The sequence below is a fragment of the Strigops habroptila genome, chromosome W, assembly GCF_004027225.2.
Source record: "Strigops habroptila isolate Jane chromosome W, bStrHab1.2.pri, whole genome shotgun sequence".
Lineage (NCBI taxonomy): Eukaryota > Metazoa > Chordata > Aves > Psittaciformes > Psittacidae > Strigops > Strigops habroptila.
Window position 1 is genome coordinate 5432692 of NC_044301.2, and position 22962 is coordinate 5455653.

Below are 22962 nucleotides of genomic sequence, written 5' to 3' on the forward strand. Positions count from 1 at the left end.
CGGGGGCCTAACCCGAATTATGCAAAGTCTTTGAAGAGAAAGAGACTGGAGGAGGGGTTTGTTGTTAGCAGTCCCTTAGAACCATCACAATACCCCCGTACTGGACGTTACCGGTCCCTCTAAGGCCCCTTTGGGGGGCTTTTACGTTTTTTAAAACAGAATTAACAGCCCTCGTGTCAGGGAGCGCCCAGTCGGGTCTCTGAGGCCTTGACCCCCAAGGCTGTTCTGCCAAACAGCTCCTGCTCTCGGCGCAGGAGTGCTCTCGGCGCCGCGGCCCACCGGGCGCAGGGAGACGAGGGCCGGGCCTGCAGCCTCTCCCCTGCTCCAGGCTCACTGTTGAGGCCGCGGGGGAGCTGGGTGACCCTGGCGGGGCTGGACAGCGGCGCGAGTAAGAGACAAGCTCTCCCCGAGCCCGGCAAACGAGTAGAAGCACAGCGGGACCTGAAGGCTCCCAACAGCCAGGCACCAGCCGCACCGCTGCCAAGCGGAGCCGAGTAGCCTTTGTTCGCCGGCCCGCGCCGCCCCGGGAGCGGGGCAGCCCGACCCGCGTGCCGCTGCCGGGTGCGCGTGCGCGCCGCCACCCGCCCGCGTCGGGAGCGCGCCCGGCAGGCAGGCTCGCTCCGCCGCAGCTGGCGCGCCCCCGTGGCGGTGTGTCCTCGGCCGGCAGCGAGCGGCAGGCAACGCGCAGTGAGTTTGAGCGGTTGGACCGGGCACCGAGCGTTTCGGCGAGAGCGGAGCAGCCAGTCGCCCTGCAGCCCGCACGATCGGGGGAGCCAGGCCGCCTCAGCGGGGTCCCGCCCAGCCCAGCGCCCACAGGTGAGCGCGCCGCGGAGGGGAGGCTGCAGAGGAGAGTCGGGACAAGGCCCTGCCGCGGCCTAAGCCCAGCCCGGGCGTTCGGTTTCCTGCTGGCCGCCGGGCCCCGCATCGCCGCCAGCGATATGGGTCTGAGGCAGCGCGACCCGGGGGAGCGAAGCGCGGCGGAACCTTCTCCCCCAGCTGGGCCTGCGGGTCCCGAGGGGTGGAGGGAAGCGACCCCGCGGCGGCTGCGAGCCCTTCTGCTGGGCTATTGTGTGCTAGGCTGAGGCGGCGGCCCGGCCCGGCCCTGCTGCTGCGGAGGGCCTGGGCCGCAGGGCTGCCCCTTTGTGGGCTCGGCCTCGGTCTCGCCGCGCGGTGCGCTTTGTGCTCGCGGAGCGGGGCCCAGTGTGGCCAAGGGAGGAAGGCGGGGGCGGCCCTGCCGCTGTGTGCCTCCGGCGGCGCCCCTCTGCCTGCGCCCCGGCGAGCTCTGCCGCCGCAGGAAATAGGTTGCCGGAGTAAATGGGCCGCTGAGTGCTCCTCGGTGAAGGCTGCTGTTTCCCTCCTTTCTAATCCAGTGAGAGCAAAAATGGGGGAAGATTCTTGCTGATCCCATGGCTTCCCCTGCGAAATTAAAAGGCTGGAGTTTTCTTCCCTTCTCCACGGATTTAAAAGGACGGTAAACAATAGCGTTTGTAGTGAAAGGTAAAGCATCCTAAGTATTTCTTCAGGAGAAGAACTAAGTTTCTTTTCTAGTAGTGAACTCGTGGTGCTTTTATTATAAGCTCACGTTTCGTTCGTAACTGTAAACATGCATTATTTCTACAATATTCTCTCTTCAGCCTCTATTTCATCCAGTCTGGGTGAATATTACCTTTCCTCTATAATAAATAGTTTACTCATATGCTAAATAAAGTGACTTAATTTGTTTAACGTGGCAGATGAGTGGATGTTAGGAAGCTCATAGCTAATTGGACTAGGTCATGAAGGACATGGGATATTCTATCCATGGGACATAGTTTCACTTGTCTATTTAACTCTGAGGCTAGCACAGTGCATTCCAGAGGGAGAGGAAAAATGGGAGTGACTCTTCTCAAGCCTGAGTTATTCAAGCTGGTCTTCAAGAAGATTTGAGGTATTGTTATACAGATGGACTATTACAGAGGCTTTTAGGATAAAACATGGATCTCTAAACTAGTAATCTGTTGTAGAAAATAACTTTGGGGAGCATACCTAAAGAATAAATTGATTAGTTCTGCTTTTATAATTTGTTCTACACCATAATATTGATGTAAAAATTGAGTCCTAGAAATAATTGTGTGAACTTAAATGGAAACTAATGTTCTTCTATAGATTTAGCACTTTTCACAGCAGTGGAAAATTATACAGGAAAGCACAAGGATGAGAGTCATCCACTAGTGGTATTTTTTTAGGAATTCATTGTGACCCAAGAATTCTGAAACCGATGGAATAATGAGCATTTTAGTTCTGAAAGTGCATGTCATGACAAAGTATCTTGTCCATTAACCTATTGTTTCTGTTGGTAAGTTTTTAATGCTATAGTCTAATTCGACCGTACTAGAGGAGTTAGCCCAGAAATTCAGTGGCTCCAGCTAAGTAGGTGCGAACTAAGGAAAGTAAATATTTTAAATAACACAAGCAATTTCCATACTTAGGTTTGAGCATAGTTGCTGCTGTCTGCTTAGTGTGAATTGTGAAAGAGGTACTGCTCAGACGTCAGGCACCTGCCTCTGATGTTGAAGAGGGAGGAGTATGAGCATGTTCACATAAAAAGCAACTCTCTCTGGTCTGAAAACTCCAAGAAATCAAGTAGGATAGTTTTATGAGCTCTGGTCTTCACATGGAACATTCTGGAAGACTATACATGTAACTCCTATGAGAAATGTGATGTTCTTTTAAGTTAGAATCACTTTGGTGTTTTTTTTTTTTTCTCCTGCTTCTAAGTGTTTGTGGTCTTGTAACTATCAGCTTTAAAAGTTGGACTGAGTTTCGCCAAATAGACTATCGGTGTGTGTTTTGCTTTAATGGTTGTCTCATTTTCAGGAGCTAATCTGAACTAGATGAGTTAAGGTAAATCAATGGTGTCTGAAATTCTGGACACATGCAAGGAACTCAGTTCTGCAGTTGTGATGTGTATACTCAGTCTGCAGAAAGCCAAAATGAAAACTCTGTTTCTAGCTGCTGACTGTAGTTACCTGAATCCTGGTTAGTGCTGTTAATGCCACCTGCTGCAGAGAGCAGCAGCAGTGAAGTAAGGACACTGGCAGGCTCTAGTTCATCTCAGCCATCACTTGGGACCTAAAGCTTAGGATCTCTTCTCTGAAGTTAACATCATGAACATCGTAGATGCAGGAGATGATTTTTACTGGATTTGTTCTTTTTTTGTTGCTTTGTTTTTTGAAAGAAAATCAGTATTAAGTGACAACTAGTCGTGATTCTCTCTTCACTGTGAGGGTGGTGAGACACTGGCACAGGTTGTCCTGAGAAGTTGTGGCTGCCCCATCCCTGGCAGTGTTCAAGGCCAAGTTGGACGGTGCTCAGAACAACCTGGTCTAGTGGAAGGTGTCCCTGCCCGTGGCAGGGGGGCTTGGAACTAGGTGATCTTTAAGGTCCCTTCCAACCCAAACCAGTCTGTGATTAAAAAGAGTAGTAAGAGATACCCCTTTTGATTCTAACAGAAATACACGACAGGTAGAGACATACTGTTATCTTAATATATATGTTTCATTAATAAGAGAATTTGTTGTAAGCAATTTACTCTTTTTCAAAGTGTAGTTACTGTTCATGTCTTAAATGTACAACGTCATGATAAAAATGCAATTTGGGTTTGTCTTCTGTGTACAGTATCACATCATGGACTAGAAATGGAGAGATATGCGTAAATGCTGTGTTGTTACTGTGAGATGTTACTGCAGGTTTGCCTGAGTTTCTCCTATTAGCACTTAATTGCATGTAACAAAAATCTTCTGAAGTCATTGACTTGGGGTTGTTTTATGCCATGCTATAGTGTATTTAGCTGTTAACTATACTAGGTAAAGAAAGAAAACAAACCCTAGATTAATGCCCCATTAATACTCCTAAATTTTATGCCATACTTCATATACATATGTTTTCTAATTCTAATACAGACTACATACTATGTTTCTGTAATGCCCAGGACAACTCTCTTAAATATATGCCTGTTTGAGTTAATCTATAAAATGGTGATTCTTTGTGTTATCACAGGAATAATGAGAGATTTGGTTACTAATTCCACAATACTTTAATCAGCTAAAGTGCTAGATAGTTACAGTTAACCAAATGGTGCACTTCTGATTTTGATTTGTTTCTCTTTGTAGAAGCTGAATAGGGAAGCTGAGGTTGGCTTTGTTTTCAGTTGGGAAGTAAAATATTATTTGAATTGTAAAGACTGTATTTGTTCTTTTGCATCTGGAAATGCCTTTTTAAAAATTATTGTGGATATATTCCTACAGGGAAATTGACGTAAAGAGAGCAGCAAATTAATCTATAGACAGTTGTTGACCATTTCCTTTTTTTGTTTGCCTTATCTAGGAACAGGTTTGTATCTTTTCTTTTAACAATTGATGACCTTGCTGAGACATGAAGAAAAACAAGGAGAATGTAGCGATAACTTCTGCTGCTTAAAGAATTAGTCATCAGCTCCTTTAAAGTGAAATAGCACTTCTTTGAGCTTTGGTTTGAAGTCTTTAAGTTAATATTTTTAAATTCTTGCATATAGTACTAAATGGAGAAAAAATTCATTTAGTCTTTCATGAAAGACCACAGTGACCTTTCGGTGTTTGGTTTTTTTGAATGCTGTCAAGGAGGAGCATTTAGAATGCCACACTTTTTTAAAGAGTTATTTTCAAGTACGTGTTCAGATGAAATATGGCAAAGGAAAACTATATATGAAGTAAAATTGTGTGTTAAATTTTGCTAACATACAGATTGTCAAAAGGTTGAAAAGGTTTTAACTGGAGTAGGAGTATTTTGAAACAATTTAGTGTTAAATTGGTGGAGGGAAAGCTTGAAAATCATTTCCTTTATGTAAAAATTGCTAGAGCTGGTGTCTAACTTAGAAATATAGGTGTATTAAAAGGCTTGTCTTTGTTTTTTCTGTTTAGTCTGTATTACAGGTCTTTCATGAGGGAAGATTCTATATCCTCTATATTTTGCAAGAGGATGACAACTGAAATACAAGGTTTCCAAGTTCTGTTTTGTACACTTGGTATGTTACCGTAAAAGTCGGTCGGAGAAACTCTCTAAGACTCAATTTGGAGTTTTAGAAAGCAGGCATTCCTTATTGCAGCACTGGGCGCACCCATTACTTGCTGGCAGCAGCTATAGATTTAGCATACTCATGCATATTCATAGCTTTTTCCAGGGACTAATTATAATGTTTGCATCCTAATTACGCATGCACTTTCTTGCTGAGTGGGGGTCTCTGGTGGTCATTGATAGTCTTCCTCACTGTGTTTACTCAATGACCTCAGTGCTTGCGCATGCTCACAAGGTCCTAGTGCAGAGTTAGCAGCTGGTATGTCCTTGCTTCTGTTCCGTTCCAGTCTCGCTCCACACTGGGTGCCACTCTGTTATCTTGAAGGCTTATTTATTATCCTTGGTCTTATTTATTGTCTCCTTAGTTGTTATCAGTCCCGTGATGTTCCTTCCCCCATCAGCCAAACATTCCTTTCTCTCTACGTGTTAGTAAGTTAGAACAGTTTGGCCTATTCTACTATGTTAAAGGCACACACACTATTGTTAGTTTAAAATTTAAGCCTACAGGTACACGTTGCTTTATGCCAAAATATGATGCAGGTACTAGTTTGAAGTGGGTTTTAGAAGTTAGTTTTTCCTATGTCCTATGATTTTTCTAAAAGTCAGCATTATTTCTAAAGTAGATGGTTAGCTGCTGTTAACTCATTGGTGTTAGGAAAGAAGAAATAATAGAAGATGTAGCACTGCACAAGCTGTAGCACATTCGGGGTGTAGTTCAGCAGTAGCTAAAGACAGTTTCAGTTCAGACTGCCAGTGATAATTTGCAGTGTTGCTGTCACCAATGTGAATGTGAAACAGGCCAGTATTAGTCCCAAGTTTAGTTGAAAACTAATCACCTGTGAGGAATGGGTAACTACTGTCTGGTTCACTTCCTAGAGCAGCTTGCTGCATGTTAACATATGAGCCAGTGCTGCTGCAAGAGATGTCATCCTCTGTCATTGTGGGTGCACTTCAGTCTAAGTGTAGGCTTACAGCTAAGAAAGACTGGTCTGGCTCTCCATTGCCAACTTGTTTTCGGCATCTTCCTGGTGTGCCAATGTAAGCACTTGCATAGTTGTGCAAGACTGATCTTGCTGAATACGTTACTTTAAAGAGAAAGAAAACTAATAGGTAAAAGGCAGCGCAACCATTCATTTTGGTGACAGCTTGCTTTTGTTTGTTGTAGAAATGGTGGGATTGCACTCTGACATACTGTGTGTGTGTGCCTGGAGTCTATCTGGTGGATCGTTCTTTGTGCTATAGATGAGCCACTTTCTTCAGTTGTTTGTAGTAGTATTTGAAAGCTCTGAAGAAATACTATAACTGAGCAGTTAAATGTGCTATTAAGAAGTTTAAGAAACTTTAAACATGTAATGTTGCTACTTTCTCTTTGAAAGATAATGACTACAACTTTGTGTATCACCTTAGAACCAAGATCTTAATTCTGTTCTCAGATCTGTGAAAATGGACTCTCATTTTTTGTTTTGAAACCTCACTACCACCTGGCATTTTTTTGACCAGGTGTAGGACTCAGAATTTGTTACAGTCTTATGATCAGATATTTTAATCTTCTTAAATTACCTAATGTTGGTTTGGAAATCATGTTTGAAACATGCTTTGTGTCCTGGGTTCAGCTGTAACAGTTATTTTTCTCTTTCCTAGTAGCTGGTGCAGTGCTGTGTTTCCGCTTTAGTCCAAGAACAACGCTGATAACACACTGTTAATTTTGAAATATATATGCACATATGTGTATAATATATATAAAAAAATCATTAGCGTCACAAAATTACTTTGATTCACAGGATTTTTTCCCCTTTTTTGTGCATGAAGGCGTCGATGCAGTTGAGAGTTAATTTGTGTAGGGTTCATCTCTACATGGTCCATATCTGTGTGATTATGCAAGTACGTTAAGGATGTAATTTGAAGGCTGGTTACACAGGTGTGACTGGGGATTAATTTCGCTGGCAGATGTTGATGGTGTACTATAAAATTTTAGTCCGGCTTTGTGCTAGGTCAAGTATAATCATTAGAAAGGAAATTTTACCAATAAAAAGTACACATTCCATAATAGAAGTTGAGAAGGACATTCTTCTAAAAGAGCACCTGTAAAGCAGTAATTTTAAGAGCACTTTTATGCATATTAAAACCAGCTGCTGCACATAACAGCTTTATTTTAAAATCCAGTGTTCTGTTTAAGGAAAAGTTGTTGTTCCTTGTACGATCACAATTCTTCCATGGATGTACAGGCGCTCATCTACTAAAGGAGTTGAGTTTTGGGAAAAAAGATTATTTAATTAAAGCTGTTCCTTAATAGGCATATGAGGAAGTAGTCTTAGGGTTGCCTGTGAACTTGAAATTTTTATTTCCTAATTTTTGAATGCTTGATCTTCCAACCCAATATATTTTTGTAACACTGCTGTAAAAGAAGGTGGCTAAAAAGTACTGAAGTTTACAGTTACGCTCTGGATAGCGAGTCATTGTTAGTAGTTGCTGTTTGAAATTCAGCAATGCAACGTAGGCTCAAGTTTTGATTTAATTACATAACAGAAGAGAGGACAATATTTTGCGGAGAAGGATGTAGTTGTAGGTGTTGAATTTAGAAAGTGCTGATAAAGAGAGCATGAAGCAGCAGAAAGAAAGATACATCTATTCCTGTCACTTCCAAACCATTTATAATGTCTTGTGTTTTATTTTCTGATGCATGCTCAGGCCTGACTTCAGAGTGGTTATGGTTGAATTTTAATTTTGTATGCCATGAACCATTTCCCAGGCAATACAATTAAGTGAAATAGTGAGTGCATCCTAGCATTTGAGAGATACCTAGTCAGAATTCAATGGCCATTAGACAACATAGAATTCTCTTGCCTGAGAGCTGCTTTTCTGTTGAATTTGAATCACTTGTTTCAAAAGTTGGGTAGTTGGATCTTCACAAAGAAAGTTGAGGCACTTTTTTTTTTTTTTTTTTTTTTTTTTTTTTGTAATACAAGGATCCCTCTAAAGAAAGGTTACTTTATTTGCTTTCCGAAAATGTCAAAATGGAGTTGATGTCACAGAAGGAGGCCTTCAGATTGGATGCAATAGAATTAGTGAGAAGGGAGTTGTCATGTCTCCCTAATTTGTCTCTTTGATGTACAAAATACTGGAATAAATAGACGGCAGTTATCCATATGTGAGGAGTTTGAAAGTAAACAGTGATTGAAGTTTGTTGATTGCTGACTGTAAAAACTGAGATGTTAAATAATTTAACATGGTGTCCTTTAGTGTATAATGATATTTACTTATTACTAACCTTAAGTAAATTTAAACAGGGTCTATAGAATTAATTTAGTATCCTTATCGAGTTAATTCATTCTCTTTTGCATTAATGTCTGAGACTTGCAGCTACTTAGGATATTTTAAAACCTGTAAAAGGCAGGGAAGTACTTGCCTGTGGTGACTCAGAAACTTGTGACAGAGCAGGAGCTAAACCCAGGTTGCCCATGCTACACACTACTGCTCTAGTACCACTAATCCTTCTTTTTTTAATATATATCTTTTTAAGGTTTCAAGGAATGCTCAATCTTTTCATGTCATGTGGTCATCTGCAGAGTCAGCAGTTCAACCCATTTCTGTTTGCCGTGCCTTAGGTTGATAATGCTTGCTGGAAGAGTGCTCTTACTTCTGAGATAAAGCCGCATTCTAAAACCGTCTAAAATGTTTTTATGAAAAGCAGTAGAGCTGTTGCTCTGTGCAGGAGTGCGACCATGGTAGCGTTGTCAGTAGCCAAGTTTAGGAATTTGAGTAACATTGTAGTAATAATTTTTAAAAGGATTTTTGATGGTGGTAATTGAATCCTTGTGCAACAGTACTACAGAAACAGTTGATTCAGGACTGAGGAGTGGGGAAGACAAGTCACTTCAGTAAATTGGATTGGGTTTAACGGAAACACATGTACTTCAAAGAATGGATGCTAGAAACACAAGACATGCAGCAGATGGGAGTTTAAATAAATGAAGTACTGAAAAGTTCGGAACCATCAGAAATGTGAAAGAGCTACTCTGCTTTTGCGTTTATTTTACTAAGGTCTTATATTTGTTACACTGTAAGTAATTTCAGTGTTATTTTCTACCCAGAGTATATCAACAAAATACAAAAACCTGCATCCCATCTTAGATTTCCATAGCTTTTCCTTTTGAATTAGGTATCCATGGTAGGAAAATCTTACTTCCAAAATGTAGAAATGTCCATTTTAAAAATATGCACTTGATCCTTTACATCCAAAATCTTGTGTGTTTCACTCTTTGTGTTGGGTGTGTGATGAACATACTATCTTTATCTGACATTCTCTAAATGTTTTTGCCTCTGAAGATTAAATATCTAGATTAAAAAAAACCCAACCCCATCCTTCAAAATGACTAGAGATTCTGTGTAGGTTAGTACTAGAAGGTCTGAGAAAATAGTAATTTCTGATGAGTTAAAAGTTAGGCTTCCAGTGTCACTACTCTGTGCTGCTGGAGGTGTGTGTGTGTAGATTTCATGTTTGACATACCTTGGGGCATCCAGATCTGTACTCTGGAATCAGTATCTCTGTTCTCCATGCCCTCCCCTACATGTTTGCCCTCCACAGGTCAGATTGCCATTCTTCACAGGGCTCCACTGTCCCCAGGACTGCTTACAGGAATACAAAACAAATTAAGGATAGCAAGAATAAATTATTTAAGATGGAAATACGTATGGACCTAAGCAATGCACAAGATGGGGAGATTTTTATAAAAATAGTCAACATAAATAAACCTGTCCTGAATCCTCCTACAGAGCGGCTTTCTGTGTCATGATCATTCCCTTTTATAGACCAGGTCCTCCTTGATCAGGTCTGGTTATTTTGATGGTCTGCTCCCTAACTATTTAGTTATGCAGGAAAAATATTGAGCATAAAATAGCTCTTGAATTTGAATTGGAATAATTATCGCAGAAAGATTTTTGTATGTGGAGACACATCAAAGTACAGGTTCTCCTTTTAGTTCAGCCTTACTGAATTAAGGTAGGTGCTTCCATGCCACACCCTTGTCTGCCACAGACACAGGAATGGTGATGCAATATTGCATGTAGTTACAGTATGCAGCGGAGAATATAGTTTTTGCAAAATCAGACTGAGGAAAGAACCACAGCCCCCAAATTGTCACACTCTGTAGGATTTGCTGTTACAGAGTTTTGGTTGAGTCGTCCCCCCCCCCCCCCTTTTTTTTCCTTGAACTATTGTATACAGAGCCCATTTATGATATCTTATAGAACAGAATCAAGTGCTTCCTGCTTTAGATACTTCTGGATGGTAGTATATGTTACAGCATGAAAAATAACTTGGTTTTGTTTTGTTTTGTTTTTCTGGTGCTGTTACTAATTCACTTTGTAGCTGATCCTCCTGTATGCCTGCCTGCCTTTTTATTGCAACATGCTATGTCTATGTTTTTAAGAGGTAACTGACTACCTGTGTTTATAGAAATTACTGGGCTGAACTATTGTTGGAAGATGATCCTGATGCAGCTCAGTTCGGTGTGCTCTGTGCACAGTGAAAGGAAATTAGATATTACTAAAATATAAAATCCCATTTTCTCTGGTATTTATTGTTTGCATAGAATTGTCTTTTCATATGAAATTTTTCTTATTTTGTTAGATTCAGTGGTTTCTGCCATCTTTATTTTGAAACCTTAACTTCTGCTTTATCTCAGTTAGCTTTTCTGTGCTCAAACTATGTCAGACTGCCAAAAGGCACATTCAGTTTGGTATCTGAGAAGGCTAGTGTGGCACAGCTGCTGGTTTGAGTTCATACCATAGTTTATCATGCTATAGGTTCCATGTGCGGGCATGCTAGAGGTTCAGGTGTCCTATGTCAAGGAAGGCTCTGGCCACTGACTGACTCCTGGCACTAAGGATACAGAGCTAGTGAATGGAGAGAAGACAAGGCTTTTGTCACAGAGCCCCGCTTCAGTACACTGCAAGAGTGTGCACTATACAGCTTTGAGCGGTATTTCTGTAGCGCCATCATCATGCCTCTGTAGTAGGTGGGATTCAGCAGTGTTGGCAAGATAAATTATTTGCTTGTTTTTAAAAGGGAAAAATATGGTGAAGTCCAATTTGGAAGTGGTCCGTGATCTTTTTAATGCAAGTGTTTGGTTTTGATTTGTGTTTAAAGAATGATTCTTTTTCTCTGTGTTTTTCTTTATATAATGGAAAAAGGTTGCTTCACTGGCTAGTTTGTGGCTTATCTTATCAAATCACAGAATGGTTTGGGTTGGAAGGGACCTTAAAGCTCATCTTATTCCAACCCCTGCCATGGACCAGGACACCTTCCAGTAGACCAGGTTGCTCCAAGCCCCATCCAACCTGACCTTGAACACTGCCAGGGATGGGGTAGCCACAGCTTCTCTGGGCAACCTGTGCCAGTGTCTCACCACCCTCACAGGCAAGAATTTCTTCCTAATGTCTAATCTAATAGATTACCAAATATCAGGTTTTGCTATTGTTGCTTATACCAGTTTGTTTAATGTATTGCTGCATTTTCTTTTCCTAGTGGTGGCATTTGATAAATTGTTTTTAGTATAGCTGGAATTTTGGGGAATTTCCTTTATAGTTCCCCTACATTTTGCTTTCTGTCCTGCTTCCTCTCCTTCCAAGCTCAGAAGATGAGGGAGATACACATCCTATTTTGCTTTATTATTTGTTGATGCTCTCAGTTTACAAAGAAACCTGTTTTCTTACTTAATACTACATATAATTGCAAGACATGAAAGCTGGGATGTTCTCTGATAATATAGTACAGAGTGAGTGGTCTAAACTCACATTTTTGCTATTGATCAGACATTTCTAGTGTTCATTCTAGAATGAAATCTGGGGGTTTATCAGTTAGTTGTTCTTTCTCTGAACTTTGTTCCTCAGCTTGTCTTTTTTTTTTTTTTTTTGCAGGACTGGAGTATCATAGCAGTATAGTCTTCGATATTCCATGCTAACTTGGATCTTGATTCTCTAGAGTATGGAAAATTCTGGTTGGCTAGAGTATGGGTTATTCGCTTTTTTACATTGATGAAGTTCTTTGTTGCATTTAAAAATGAACACTGTAGTCATGGTAGTAGTTGCTTTCTAATATGATTTTTATGTGGTGGTTGTATATCTTCTATAGGACACTCTTCCTTCTTAGTTTTACAATTTAAAGTTGTAAGGAAAACCTTTGGTAGCTAGAAAAAACACCTCCCGGGTTGATGTTTAATATTCTGGCATCGATAGGCAGGAGAAATAGTTAATGATAGTGGTGAAGCAGAAGTCAAATAGCACTAGCCAAGGCTCAAGTTTTTGTATTGGATTAGAAACAGGTCATTATAATTTGATGGGTGCAATAGTATTGTTTGTGTTTACATAGTGCTGTTTGGATCTGCATCTGCCATACAGCATGTGTTGAATTTGGAGAAGACCTGGATTGCCCACAAGCAGTGACTCAATTGGTTATCATATTGTGTACGTGAGAACATATTTGATAGCATCAGAAACACTGAGCCTTAGGGTCTGGTGGCTCTCTGCAGAGGTAGCCACGAAGAGGATGACTGATTCCATGATTATATAAATTCATTGGGATTTCTTTTCCTGATGGTTGGGAAGACAGGTTGGTAGGGAGTGTCTTGAGGTGCAAGAAAAAAAACTACCTGCGCTTTCAGGCAGGCTGGGTCACTACAAGGTGGTGGAAATTGTAATTTTGTATGAAAAGGAGATGAACTGGACAGGTGACATTTTGGAAAAGGAAATCATCATGCAACTTGCCTCAATTTTGTAATTTTTTTGTGTGTGTGTCTTGTTTTATAATATTCTGTTACATTGGATTGCTCTGGCTTTTGGTTATTATGCAGGAAATGAGAAGCCCTGAGGTGTCTGAAATAACAAATAGCATATAGTTAAGGTTACTAAAGAAAACAGTGTCTGGAAGGGTTGAAAAATTCATAATTCATGAATCAAAACCAGAGTGTATAGAGACTAAATTGTGTTATGTGGTTGATTAATAATTTATGTCACGAACTGTCTTCTGAAAGTTTTGAAGTAGGCCAGTAGGTACAGAGGCATTGGATAAGCCGGGATGTACTTTTCTGTGTCCAGTGTTGTCACATTTGTGGGAGCAGGCATGCATTTGATATTAACCATGCCAGGCCTTTGTGCTCTGACATCATCCAAGAGCTCTGAGAGAGAAATTGATAGATTTCAAAATAGAAAACCTTGGGCCCTCAAATGTCTTAAAATTTAAATAGAAATTAAAAATATTAATTAAAAAATATTCACAAGCTATTCTCTGGGACAATTGTGCATAATGCACTTAATGTTCCATGTGTTTGATTGCTGAGGTGTGGGTTTGGTGGTGGTGAGGGCAATACATAATATTTTCACTAGAGCCTGCTAAAACCTTTTTCCCTTCTGTTTTGCTGTACATTGATGATTATGAGTGCAAGAGGGCACAAGGAAAGGTAGATTCCTTGGAGGATGACTTTCAGAAATAGTAAGTACCCATAGTTGAAAAGCTGGCTTTTCCATAGAGCTATAGATGTTACCTCAGCTTTTTAAGACTTTTCATAACTGAGCAGCTATGGTACAAAAATTATGATATCCTAAGAATTTTTTATATAAAATTAATGCTACTTTAAAAATTGCAGGAAAGTTCCCTACTTAGAATACACTGGTGCCCCTTTCTAATCAGAACCAAGTGTGCTTTTTAATTACTTTCATTCTCAAGATAATATTCACTTGGGACTTCTGTATCAGTAGCACTTGCAGCTTCTTGGGCATGATATTATGTACTTAGTGTATACTTGTGCATGTGCACACATTCTTGTTTCTAAATATACACACACTTCTTTTATGTTGCATTCATGAAACCTGCTGCTGCTGCCAAAGAAATATTGGTGACTCTTTAGTATTTTCAATTTATTGTTTATAATATTTTACAGAAGTTACCAATATTGAATTGTACAAGTGTCTCGTGATACTGGCTAATCTTTCTGTATCTTCTTTTAAGATCTTATTTACACCTGTTTAATGAGTATTTTCAACAGGTTGGTTAGCTTTTAGGTTTTGGCATTCCTTGGCTTATATCACATCTTGGAAAAAGTAACCTGTCAGTGGTTTTTTACAACTTCAAACACTGTCATGAAATGTTCTCATTTGCAGTGCTCTGTAACAGGGGGTTGGTTTTAAAAAAGTCTCATTTTCAAATATGAATGTAGAGTTGAAAAATTGAAAGATTTTGTATTACTTTGTTGATGGCTGTAATGCATTAAGAATGCATTTTGAACGGAAGTCTCTGAATTCAATTAGTTCTGAAATGTGATTGAAAAAGATTTTATTGCATCACATAGACATCTGTGATAAGGCAAATCCTGTCCTTGCACCACTCTTCAGCATGAGTGAGAGTTTTTTTTCCCCTTCCAGCCATTTAGATGACTACAGGAGTTTTGTGTTTTGTTTTGGGTTTTTTTTTTTGGGGGGGGGGGTGGGGGGGTGGGTTTGGTTTTTTTCCCCAAAACTAATATTTTTAAACAGTGGATTGATTGCGTCTTCCCCTTCTCACTGTAACTTTTTTATCCATCTGGGGTTTCAAAGGCTTTCTCTCTTCAGGCATTGTACATTACATCCTGGCATAGCAGAGCATACGGAGTTCGCTAACCTGTGGAGGGGCTTGTGGTTTTGTTTTGGGGACAGCTGCTTTGCTGCAGGAGGGAAAGCCCAGGGCATGTTTCAGACACTTAAGAAGATGCTCTTGGTTTCTCAAAAGCCATTTCTGTGCTGGTTTTCTTCAGCTTTTTTGTTTTGCTTGGAAACTTTCTTGACTCATAGCTGGCGGGGATGTTGTATACTGGGCATTTGGAGGTGAGGCTGAAGCATGCCTTGTATCAAGCTAGTAGTTTTTGTTACTAGTGATGGGGTGTTATTTGCACATGTTATGGTGCTGAAACAAGCTTCCACAGTCTTCCTTGAACAGGACTTGAATTTCAAGTAGTAGGGAAGCATTTTCAAAGATAATTTTCTTTACTCTGATACTGTAGCCTTTTTATGTGACCAAAACAATTTATTGCATTATGTTCTTCTGTTTACTCCACTGGAACTTGTACCTTCATGATCTTGTCATCCTTACATCTGTATTCCATAATGCCTAAGCTTTGCTGAGCCCAGCATGTGCATCATGCAAGCGTGTTGACTTGGTTTCCAATTCCTTTATCCTTAAACTGCTCTCATTTATTTTTTTTTTAATAGTCCACCTGGATATTCAATTATGTCACATTGTTCCAAATCTTTTCCTTGAATTTAGTATGCTTTTGCTTAATTGAATAATCGTTATAGAAATGGTGAAAATTCATGTACTTTATAGATCCACAGTGGAAAATGCTAAATTGAGCAGTATCCTTGAAATAGCAGGAATGGGAAGATAAAGTAATATTTCGAATGGAATCTATAGCTTTTAGAAACAATTATTGGGGAAAGATGATCAGATCCGCCTATTTGAAGACAACTGGTGAGAAGCACGTACCGATGTAGAGGGGACACGGGAAGGGAGCTCTGTGTACGGGCGCGAGCTGAGGAGGCGGTGTGCCGTGATGTGCTGCAGGGCCGGCTCGGGCCCTTCGAGGTGTCCGCGCTAGGGCGAGGCGCTGCCCGCCGTTAGGGGTCAGCTCCGCGGTCCCGTTCTGCGAGGCCCCGTTCTGCGAGTCCGGGCCCTCCGCTCCGCTGGGTGCGAACCGCCGCCATGAGCCGCCCGCACCGCGCCCGAGCGGGACCATCGCGCCCTCCCCTTTGCGGCCGGGCAGCGGTGGGGCGGGGCCGCTTGGGGTAGCCAAGGGCCGGGCCGGGCCGGGCCGTGCTGCTTCAGCCGCTGGCCGGCAGCCGGGTGCGGGGCAACGCCGGCGGGAGGAGCCAGCCCGGCCCGGTAGGCCCGCCCGCGGCGGGGAGGTTGGGGGGAACCGTTTTGGGGCGCCGGGCTGGAGCTGGGATGCAGCTGGTGGATGCGGAGCGTGCGCGGCCGTAAATGGTGGGGTCGTGCCCGAAGCGGTGACAACAACGCTTGGAGCCGCGCTGGGTCCCGCTGGGGATCGCGGGCGCGTTCGCCGCGGGCAGTGCCCGGTTTGTGCATCCCGGGCAGCCCCGAGCCCGCCTGTCCGCGCGGAAACGCGATGAGGTCCTCCGCTCCCCATGACGGGGAGATATGCCTCCAGCTCGCCGCATTCGTGAAAGGGAGTGCTGTGTGGTGCTTGCTGGGAAGTAACGCCAGCAAGGGGAAAGGTAGCGACTTGTGACTCGCGTTGTGCGCAGGACTACAAGCTGTTTTGTAGGAGCTGTGAAATCGTGTCCCTCAGGAGGCCTCGGTAGCGTGTGCATCTCGCCCCTCCCCAGAACGGTGCTGAGAACAGTTTCATCAACAGCTTGGTGCGTTCTGGTGTCGTCAAGGACAGTTTTTCTTGATCTAGAGCTAGGAAATCTTAAAATGCCTTTTTCCCTTTTCCTCTTGGTTAATTTTTTTTTTTGTTTTGTGTTTTATTTGTACAATCTCTTGAATAATTTGTGTTGTAGGAACTAATACTTTGACAATGACACCTAGCGAGCCTTAGTTTGTCACTGTTGCTTAGAGACTTAGTCCCAGTGTGTGCGAACAAAGATAGTAACAGATATTGCATATTAGGGGTTTTTACCTGTAGTAAAGCTTTTGACACTAAAAATGTATTTAAATTTTATTTCCAGTTCTGTAGTTGTTTTTACTTGGTTTGTAATTGTATGTTGTTGATAGTTTGGTGGGTTAAATATATTGCACTGTTAACACTTGTGCTTGTGATTAACTTATAGTTTTCAAGGTAGCTATAAGAAATTAACTTCTGACTTTTCCATCATGATGTATTGTTCATCTTCATGTTAACAAGAGTGATGAAAATGTGAGCTTTGGGCAGGTTTAGTCTTGGTGAATTACAGTTTATAGCTTTATCCAGTTTCTTCCTTGCGTGCTGATCTCAATGGCCTGGCTTACAGATTCCTGCTCACTTTCATTCCCTGCTTGTTTGCATGGTTCTTGGTTGTGGAAGGTGTATGTGAAGGCTGGTCACATGCAGAAACAGTGATAAAACAGGGCTGTATGGTTCTCTCTAGTACTTGGTTCTTTTCTCTAGTACTTTGAGGCTTTTAGAAGGTTTAAGTGGGAAGTACCTCTGTGCATAAGGTCTCTTGCAAAGTTTGTAGGTTGCTTAATTTAACTTTTGATTGGGCCCTGAGAGGTGTAATTAAAGAAAGCAGCCCATCAGACTGCCCAGGGAACTGGTCTAACGCAGTGGGTTTAACCGATGTTATCTATGGGTTACTGGGGATCCCCTTCATCAAGACCTATAGGTTCAAGGAAGACGAAACACACACAAACATTTCTGAAGTGTGTGTGTTTACAGTATTCAAAGGGAAGCACATTTAGAATTTGACATACAAATATGCACATGGTGGGGTGTTGAGCAACCTGGTTTGGTGGAAGGTGTCCCTGCCCATGGCAGGGGGTTGGAACTGGATGAGCTTTAAGGTCCCTTCCAACCCAAATCATTCTATGGTTCTAAGCTTTTTCCAGGTGAACACCATGATCAGAATTTGTTCTCCTGTGTTCGATTACTCTCTGTGTATAATTTGTTCTAGACCATAGAATTGCAGCGTGTCATCATGAGTCTCCCACCTATGGGTAGTGGGGAAAAATTACAGCAGTGCTCAGTTCTCACAGAGACCTTACCATTTGAATCCCCTTGTAACAAGCTCATGTGGTGTCACTTCCCCAGAACCTCTATTTGATTTGTCACAGATCAAATAAACTTTTAAACTTTTCATCTAAGCTGGAATGCCTTACATTAGGGAAATAAAGCCAGAAGATACAAACATTCCTCTCGTATCTCTACAGTATCAGTTAAGGTCCAGCATTGAAACCACTGTATGTTGTCTTTTTTCCCCAAAGACGGGAACTGGATATCTCTAGTCCAAGAAGCCTGAGATGAAGGAAGAGACTTCGGAGGGGTGAGATAATGCTGTTATTGGGCATGTGAGACTCATAAAATCAGTGACTGAATACTGAACCTTAGATACTTGGTGTTTTTCTAGCTCTAGACTGGGGAGAGAGGTGCTTCTGTAGAAGAATTTGAAATTGCCAGTCTTACATTTTTAATGTTAAGGGATAACTTTATTTTACATGTTAGAATCTCTTAGTTCCTTTGCTGCATGCCCTGAACAGCACGTCTTGCAAAAGCATGCACAGTATGCTGCTTTGAGGTATCTAGTCCAAGTATAAGTAAATTTGTGGGTGAAATGATGCTAAATATGGGAAGCTTGCCTATTGCCTAAATATTCCCATGTCAAATAGCAAGGAGATTAAGGATGAGGTTTATTTTGAGAGCTTTATATATATGTGACAGATACAGAGCTGGTGTACTTGCAGGGAAGCACTTAAGGTGGTTGAGAATTTTACTGTGCAACGGAAACCAATTTTGGATAACATTTAACTTCACTTAGGAAGGTAAGGCTTATATTTTCAAACTGGAGTGTTTATTTTTTCTGGTAGTACTAGTAATTTCTTTTGCATAGGAAGGAGGAGAGTTAGGAGGTGCACCTATAACACGTTAAGAAATGCGGTACTTTTACTGGGTCTGTTGAATGCTTGAGCAAGGTGCTTGGTCAGGCAGGTCTCAACTTTTGTCTGGGGATGTTTGTGTCGTGGTTTCAGCCCAGCCGGTAACTCGGAACCATGCAGTTGCTCGCTCACTCCCCCCCAGCTCCCAGAAGGATGGGGAGGAGAATCAAAAGAATGTAAGCCCCACAGGTTTAGATATAAGAACAGTCCAATAACTAAAGTATAATACAAAACTACTACTACTACCACTAATAATAATAATAATGATAAGGGAAATAACAAGGGGAGAGAATACAATTGCTCACCACCCGCTAATACCCAGCCTGACCTGAGCAGCAATCTGGGACTTCTCTGTGACTCCTCCCAGTTTATATACTGGGCACGACGTGCTGTGGTATGGAATACCCCTTCGGCTAGTTTGGGTCAGGTGTCCTGTCTCTGCTTCCTCCCGGCTTCCCGTGCCCCTCCACACTGGCAGAGCATGAGACTGAAAACGTCCTTGATCAGAGTAAACATTACTTAGCAAAAACTAAAAACATTGGTGTGTTATCAGCACCTTTCTCTGGCTGAAGTCGAAAACACAGCACTGCACCAGCTACTAAGAAGGAGAAAAATAACTGTTACAGCTGAACCCAGGACAGTTTGAAAGGACAAAACTTCAGTGTTAACTCCACTGACTGTAAAACTTCATCAACAAGGGTGCCTCTTCAAGTTACTGGAAATGTTTGAGCTCCCAGATGTTAAAGTTAATTCTCAAATTCAATCTTTTTAATTTCTTATTTGGGAAATTCGATAAAATGTTTGGGTTTTCTTTTCTGGTATCTTCACAAATGGTTTAGTTCAGGAAGCTGAAGCAATGGAAGCACTTTACAAGCCTTAGTAACAGAGTAATGAAGAGTCACTGTCCTGTCCTGGGGAACAAAGCAGTGCAGTGATCTCTGAGCTGTGGTTTTCCTTGCTACTGGTTTTCAATTTTTTAAAATTATACAGTAAACATGGTCACTGAGAAGGTCATATCCGGAGGATTTTTTTTTTTAATTTTTTTTTTCCCCCCTTTAAAAATGGTTGGTTTCTCATCTCACTAAATACATAGCAACTTAAAATTCAGCCTTAGAATTGTTCCATTGTGCTCACAGTTGTTACACCCAGTGATCTGGGTGGAGTATTTTGTAAATGCAGTATTAAAAAAACAAAACAAAACAAAAAAAACCCCAAACAACCACCAACAACAAACTTTGAGGATTTAGTGTATCTTTATTCATCACCCTCGCAGTTTCCAGTAGGTAAATTCCACTTCACAATAATTACAGAACAACTTCACTTGTTAAATCTGCATCTTGTAAAAGTGTCTGTTGTATGTAGCACAACAGATATTCTCCATGTAACATATCCACAGTTTGCATTACATGGGGTTTTTTTGCTGTCATTTGTATCTGGTTTCTTTTGAGGCTTCTTTGTAAGTCAAGCAAATCTGTATGCAAAGGGAAATAAAATGTGTCTGAGTACTCATTCTTTTTTCTCTGTTCTGTTGCAGAAATGAGCCGTCAGACTGCTACAGCTCTACCCACAGGTACTTCAAAGTGTACACCATCACAGAGGGTGCCTGCACTGACAGGCACTACAGCTTCCAATAATGACTTGGCTAGTCTCTTTGAGTGTCCTGTGTGTTTTGACTATGTGCTGCCACCAATTCTTCAGTGTCAGAGTGGCCATCTTGTTTGTAGCAACTGTCGCCCCAAACTTACGTGCTGTCCAACCTGCCGAGGCCCGCTGGGCTCCATTCGTAACCTGGCTATGGAGAAAGTTGCTAATTCTGTACTATTCCCATGTAAATATGCCTCTTCCGGATGCGAGATAACTTTGCCACACACAGAAAAAGCAGACCATGAGGAGCTGTGTGAGTTTAGGCCTTATTCCTGTCCATGTCCCGGTGCTTCATGTAAATGGCAAGGTTCTCTGGATGCTGTAATGCCACACCTGATGCATCAACATAAGTCCATTACAACACTTCAGGGAGAAGATATAGTGTTTCTTGCTACAGACATTAATCTTCCTGGTGCTGTAGACTGGGTTATGATGCAGTCTTGTTTTGGCTTTCATTTCATGTTAGTATTGGAGAAACAGGAGAAGTATGATGGTCATCAGCAGTTCTTTGCAATTGTACAGCTGATAGGAACCCGCAAGCAAGCAGAAAACTTTGCTTATCGACTGGAGTTAAATGGTCATAGACGGCGATTGACTTGGGAAGCAACTCCTCGATCTATCCATGAGGGAATTGCAACAGCCATTATGAATAGTGACTGTCTAGTCTTTGACACCAGCATTGCACAGCTCTTTGCAGAAAATGGCAATTTAGGCATCAATGTAACTATATCCATGTGTTGAAATGGCAATCCAACCTTTTGAGGCCAGTGTTTAAACCGTTGCATTTAATTTAGCCGAAACTAGGGTAACCATCTTTGACTGTCAGACAAATTAGTTGGTGGATGGAGGGTAGACATGTGAAGGTAAATAAAAGGAAAGGCTGTTAAATTAGAGGAAGCAGTTGCATGTAGTAACACTAACATATTTAAAATAAGTCAACAGTAAACCACTGAAAATATATATACACCCAAAATGGGCATCTTTTGTATTAAGAATTGATTCTACAGGAAATGTTGTAAAATAATTCTAAAAACTTGTTTGTAGATTGATTGTACTGTTGAAAAGGGTACTGTTTCGTGTTTTTGTTTGTGGGTTTTTTCCCTCCCCTCTTTGACTGACAAGCCATGTTGAGTGATCTGGTCTCTGGCTACTGCCCCCCCCCCCTTTGTAAGTCACTACATAGTATTGCTGCTGTTTGTGTATATTTTCTGTGTATTTGCTAATTTTTATTAACTTCTAGTTTTTCATTAAATAAATATTACTTTCTTTTCTGTAATTCAGGTTTTTCTCCCCTTTTTTTTTTTGTATCTTTTTAAAATTAATTACCGGTGTCATCTTTTGATATGCATAATTGCTATGGTAAAACTTCTATTTCTGTATGTTTGGTAAATTTTGTCTCTTTCCAGTAGTCAATTCATTGGTGATGCTGTTCTTAATTGAGCTATTTTGTGAGTGTACCGAATTTGAAAGAAGTACTTCTATTGAAAGACATATCAGGAAAGAAAGCTCCTCTAAAAACATGTCAAGATGATGTTGTACTTTGAGTTATCTTCTACCAAAAAGGAACAATTACTAAGAATTTTATGAATTTAAACAAACTAATTCACGCTTCAAATTTAGAGATGCTTAGAAACTTGATTGCATCCTTGTATTTGTTTTCAGTACAAAGAAGGTATTGTTTTATGCAGTATTTGTAATATTAAACCCAGACCATTTGTTAAAAAAAAAAAAAAAAAAAAAAGGCAGTCAGATTGAGATGTTTTCAGTCTTTTTATATTTGTCATTAAAAGAATACCTGGCAAATTAAAACCAAAATCCCAACCCAACTTTTGCTTTTTGCGTTAGCTCAAAGTTTGACACATTGACGCTCTTGTCTTCACGGCTTTTGGTTGTTACTGAAGGAACTGTCTTGAACTGATTTCTGTATATTAGTGACATGATGGATGTTACAATGCAAACAGTCTCTTACAGGTGTGACTCCCCAGCCAGAAAGGCTTTTGAAGGATATTGGGCTTTACACAGACCGTCTGTATGTGAAAGATTGAACCATGAATGTATACGGTATTTGTGTTCCAAACCATAGACACAGAGACTAAGGTGAAAAGCTGTTTGAAAGAGATCTTTGTCAAACCTGGTGATAGTGGACATGTGGTTGGGGAGCTAGGCTGGCTAATAACTACTTTTGTAACCCATTAAAATACAGTTTATTTACTGTGCGCTATCTTAACTTTCTTGTCAGAGGTTGATTTATTAAGACAACTCTTGTTCTTACTATTTTGATGCATGATGAGGTAAGTAGTTCTATGGGTAAGGAACATAAAATCCATCTGGTTGGATTAATAAAATACTACAGAAATAGTTGGCTTCATGTAGTAAGTTTCACTTAAAATCTGATATTTAGGCTGTTGGAACTGCACACAAATTTGATTTAAAAGATGTACTGGTGCCTTGTGACAGTAGATAAATGCTTTAGAAATCCTGCAATCTAGCATCTTTTTCCTTATGAATATACAACTAATTATTTGCAGTCTTCTAAATTCAGTAATTGCTCTCACCTAATTAAGCTTGTTTACATTTACCTCTGGTTTGTCTCCTGGTCTTTGACA

The 22962-nt window shown here is 41.0% G+C and overlaps 1 protein-coding gene across 2 annotated transcripts; it reads left to right on the forward strand.

The window, feature by feature from the left end:
- The first annotated feature begins 730 nt into the window (after positions 1 to 730).
- LOC115619097 (E3 ubiquitin-protein ligase SIAH1) lies at positions 731 to 21312 on the forward strand. Of its 2 annotated transcripts, none has more exons than XM_030511128.1 (2): positions 731 to 816; positions 20247 to 21312. In XM_030511128.1, the coding sequence occupies exon 2, from the start codon at positions 20249 to 20251 to the stop codon at positions 21095 to 21097; it is 849 nt and encodes a 282-aa protein (XP_030366988.1). In that variant the 5' UTR covers positions 731 to 816; positions 20247 to 20248; the 3' UTR covers positions 21098 to 21312. The 2 variants fall into 2 exon arrangements, with proteins under 2 accessions (XP_030366988.1, XP_030366989.1); XM_030511129.1 differs by lacking the exon at positions 731 to 816 and adding an exon at positions 17602 to 18102.
- The last annotated feature ends 1650 nt before the right edge of the window (positions 21313 to 22962 follow it).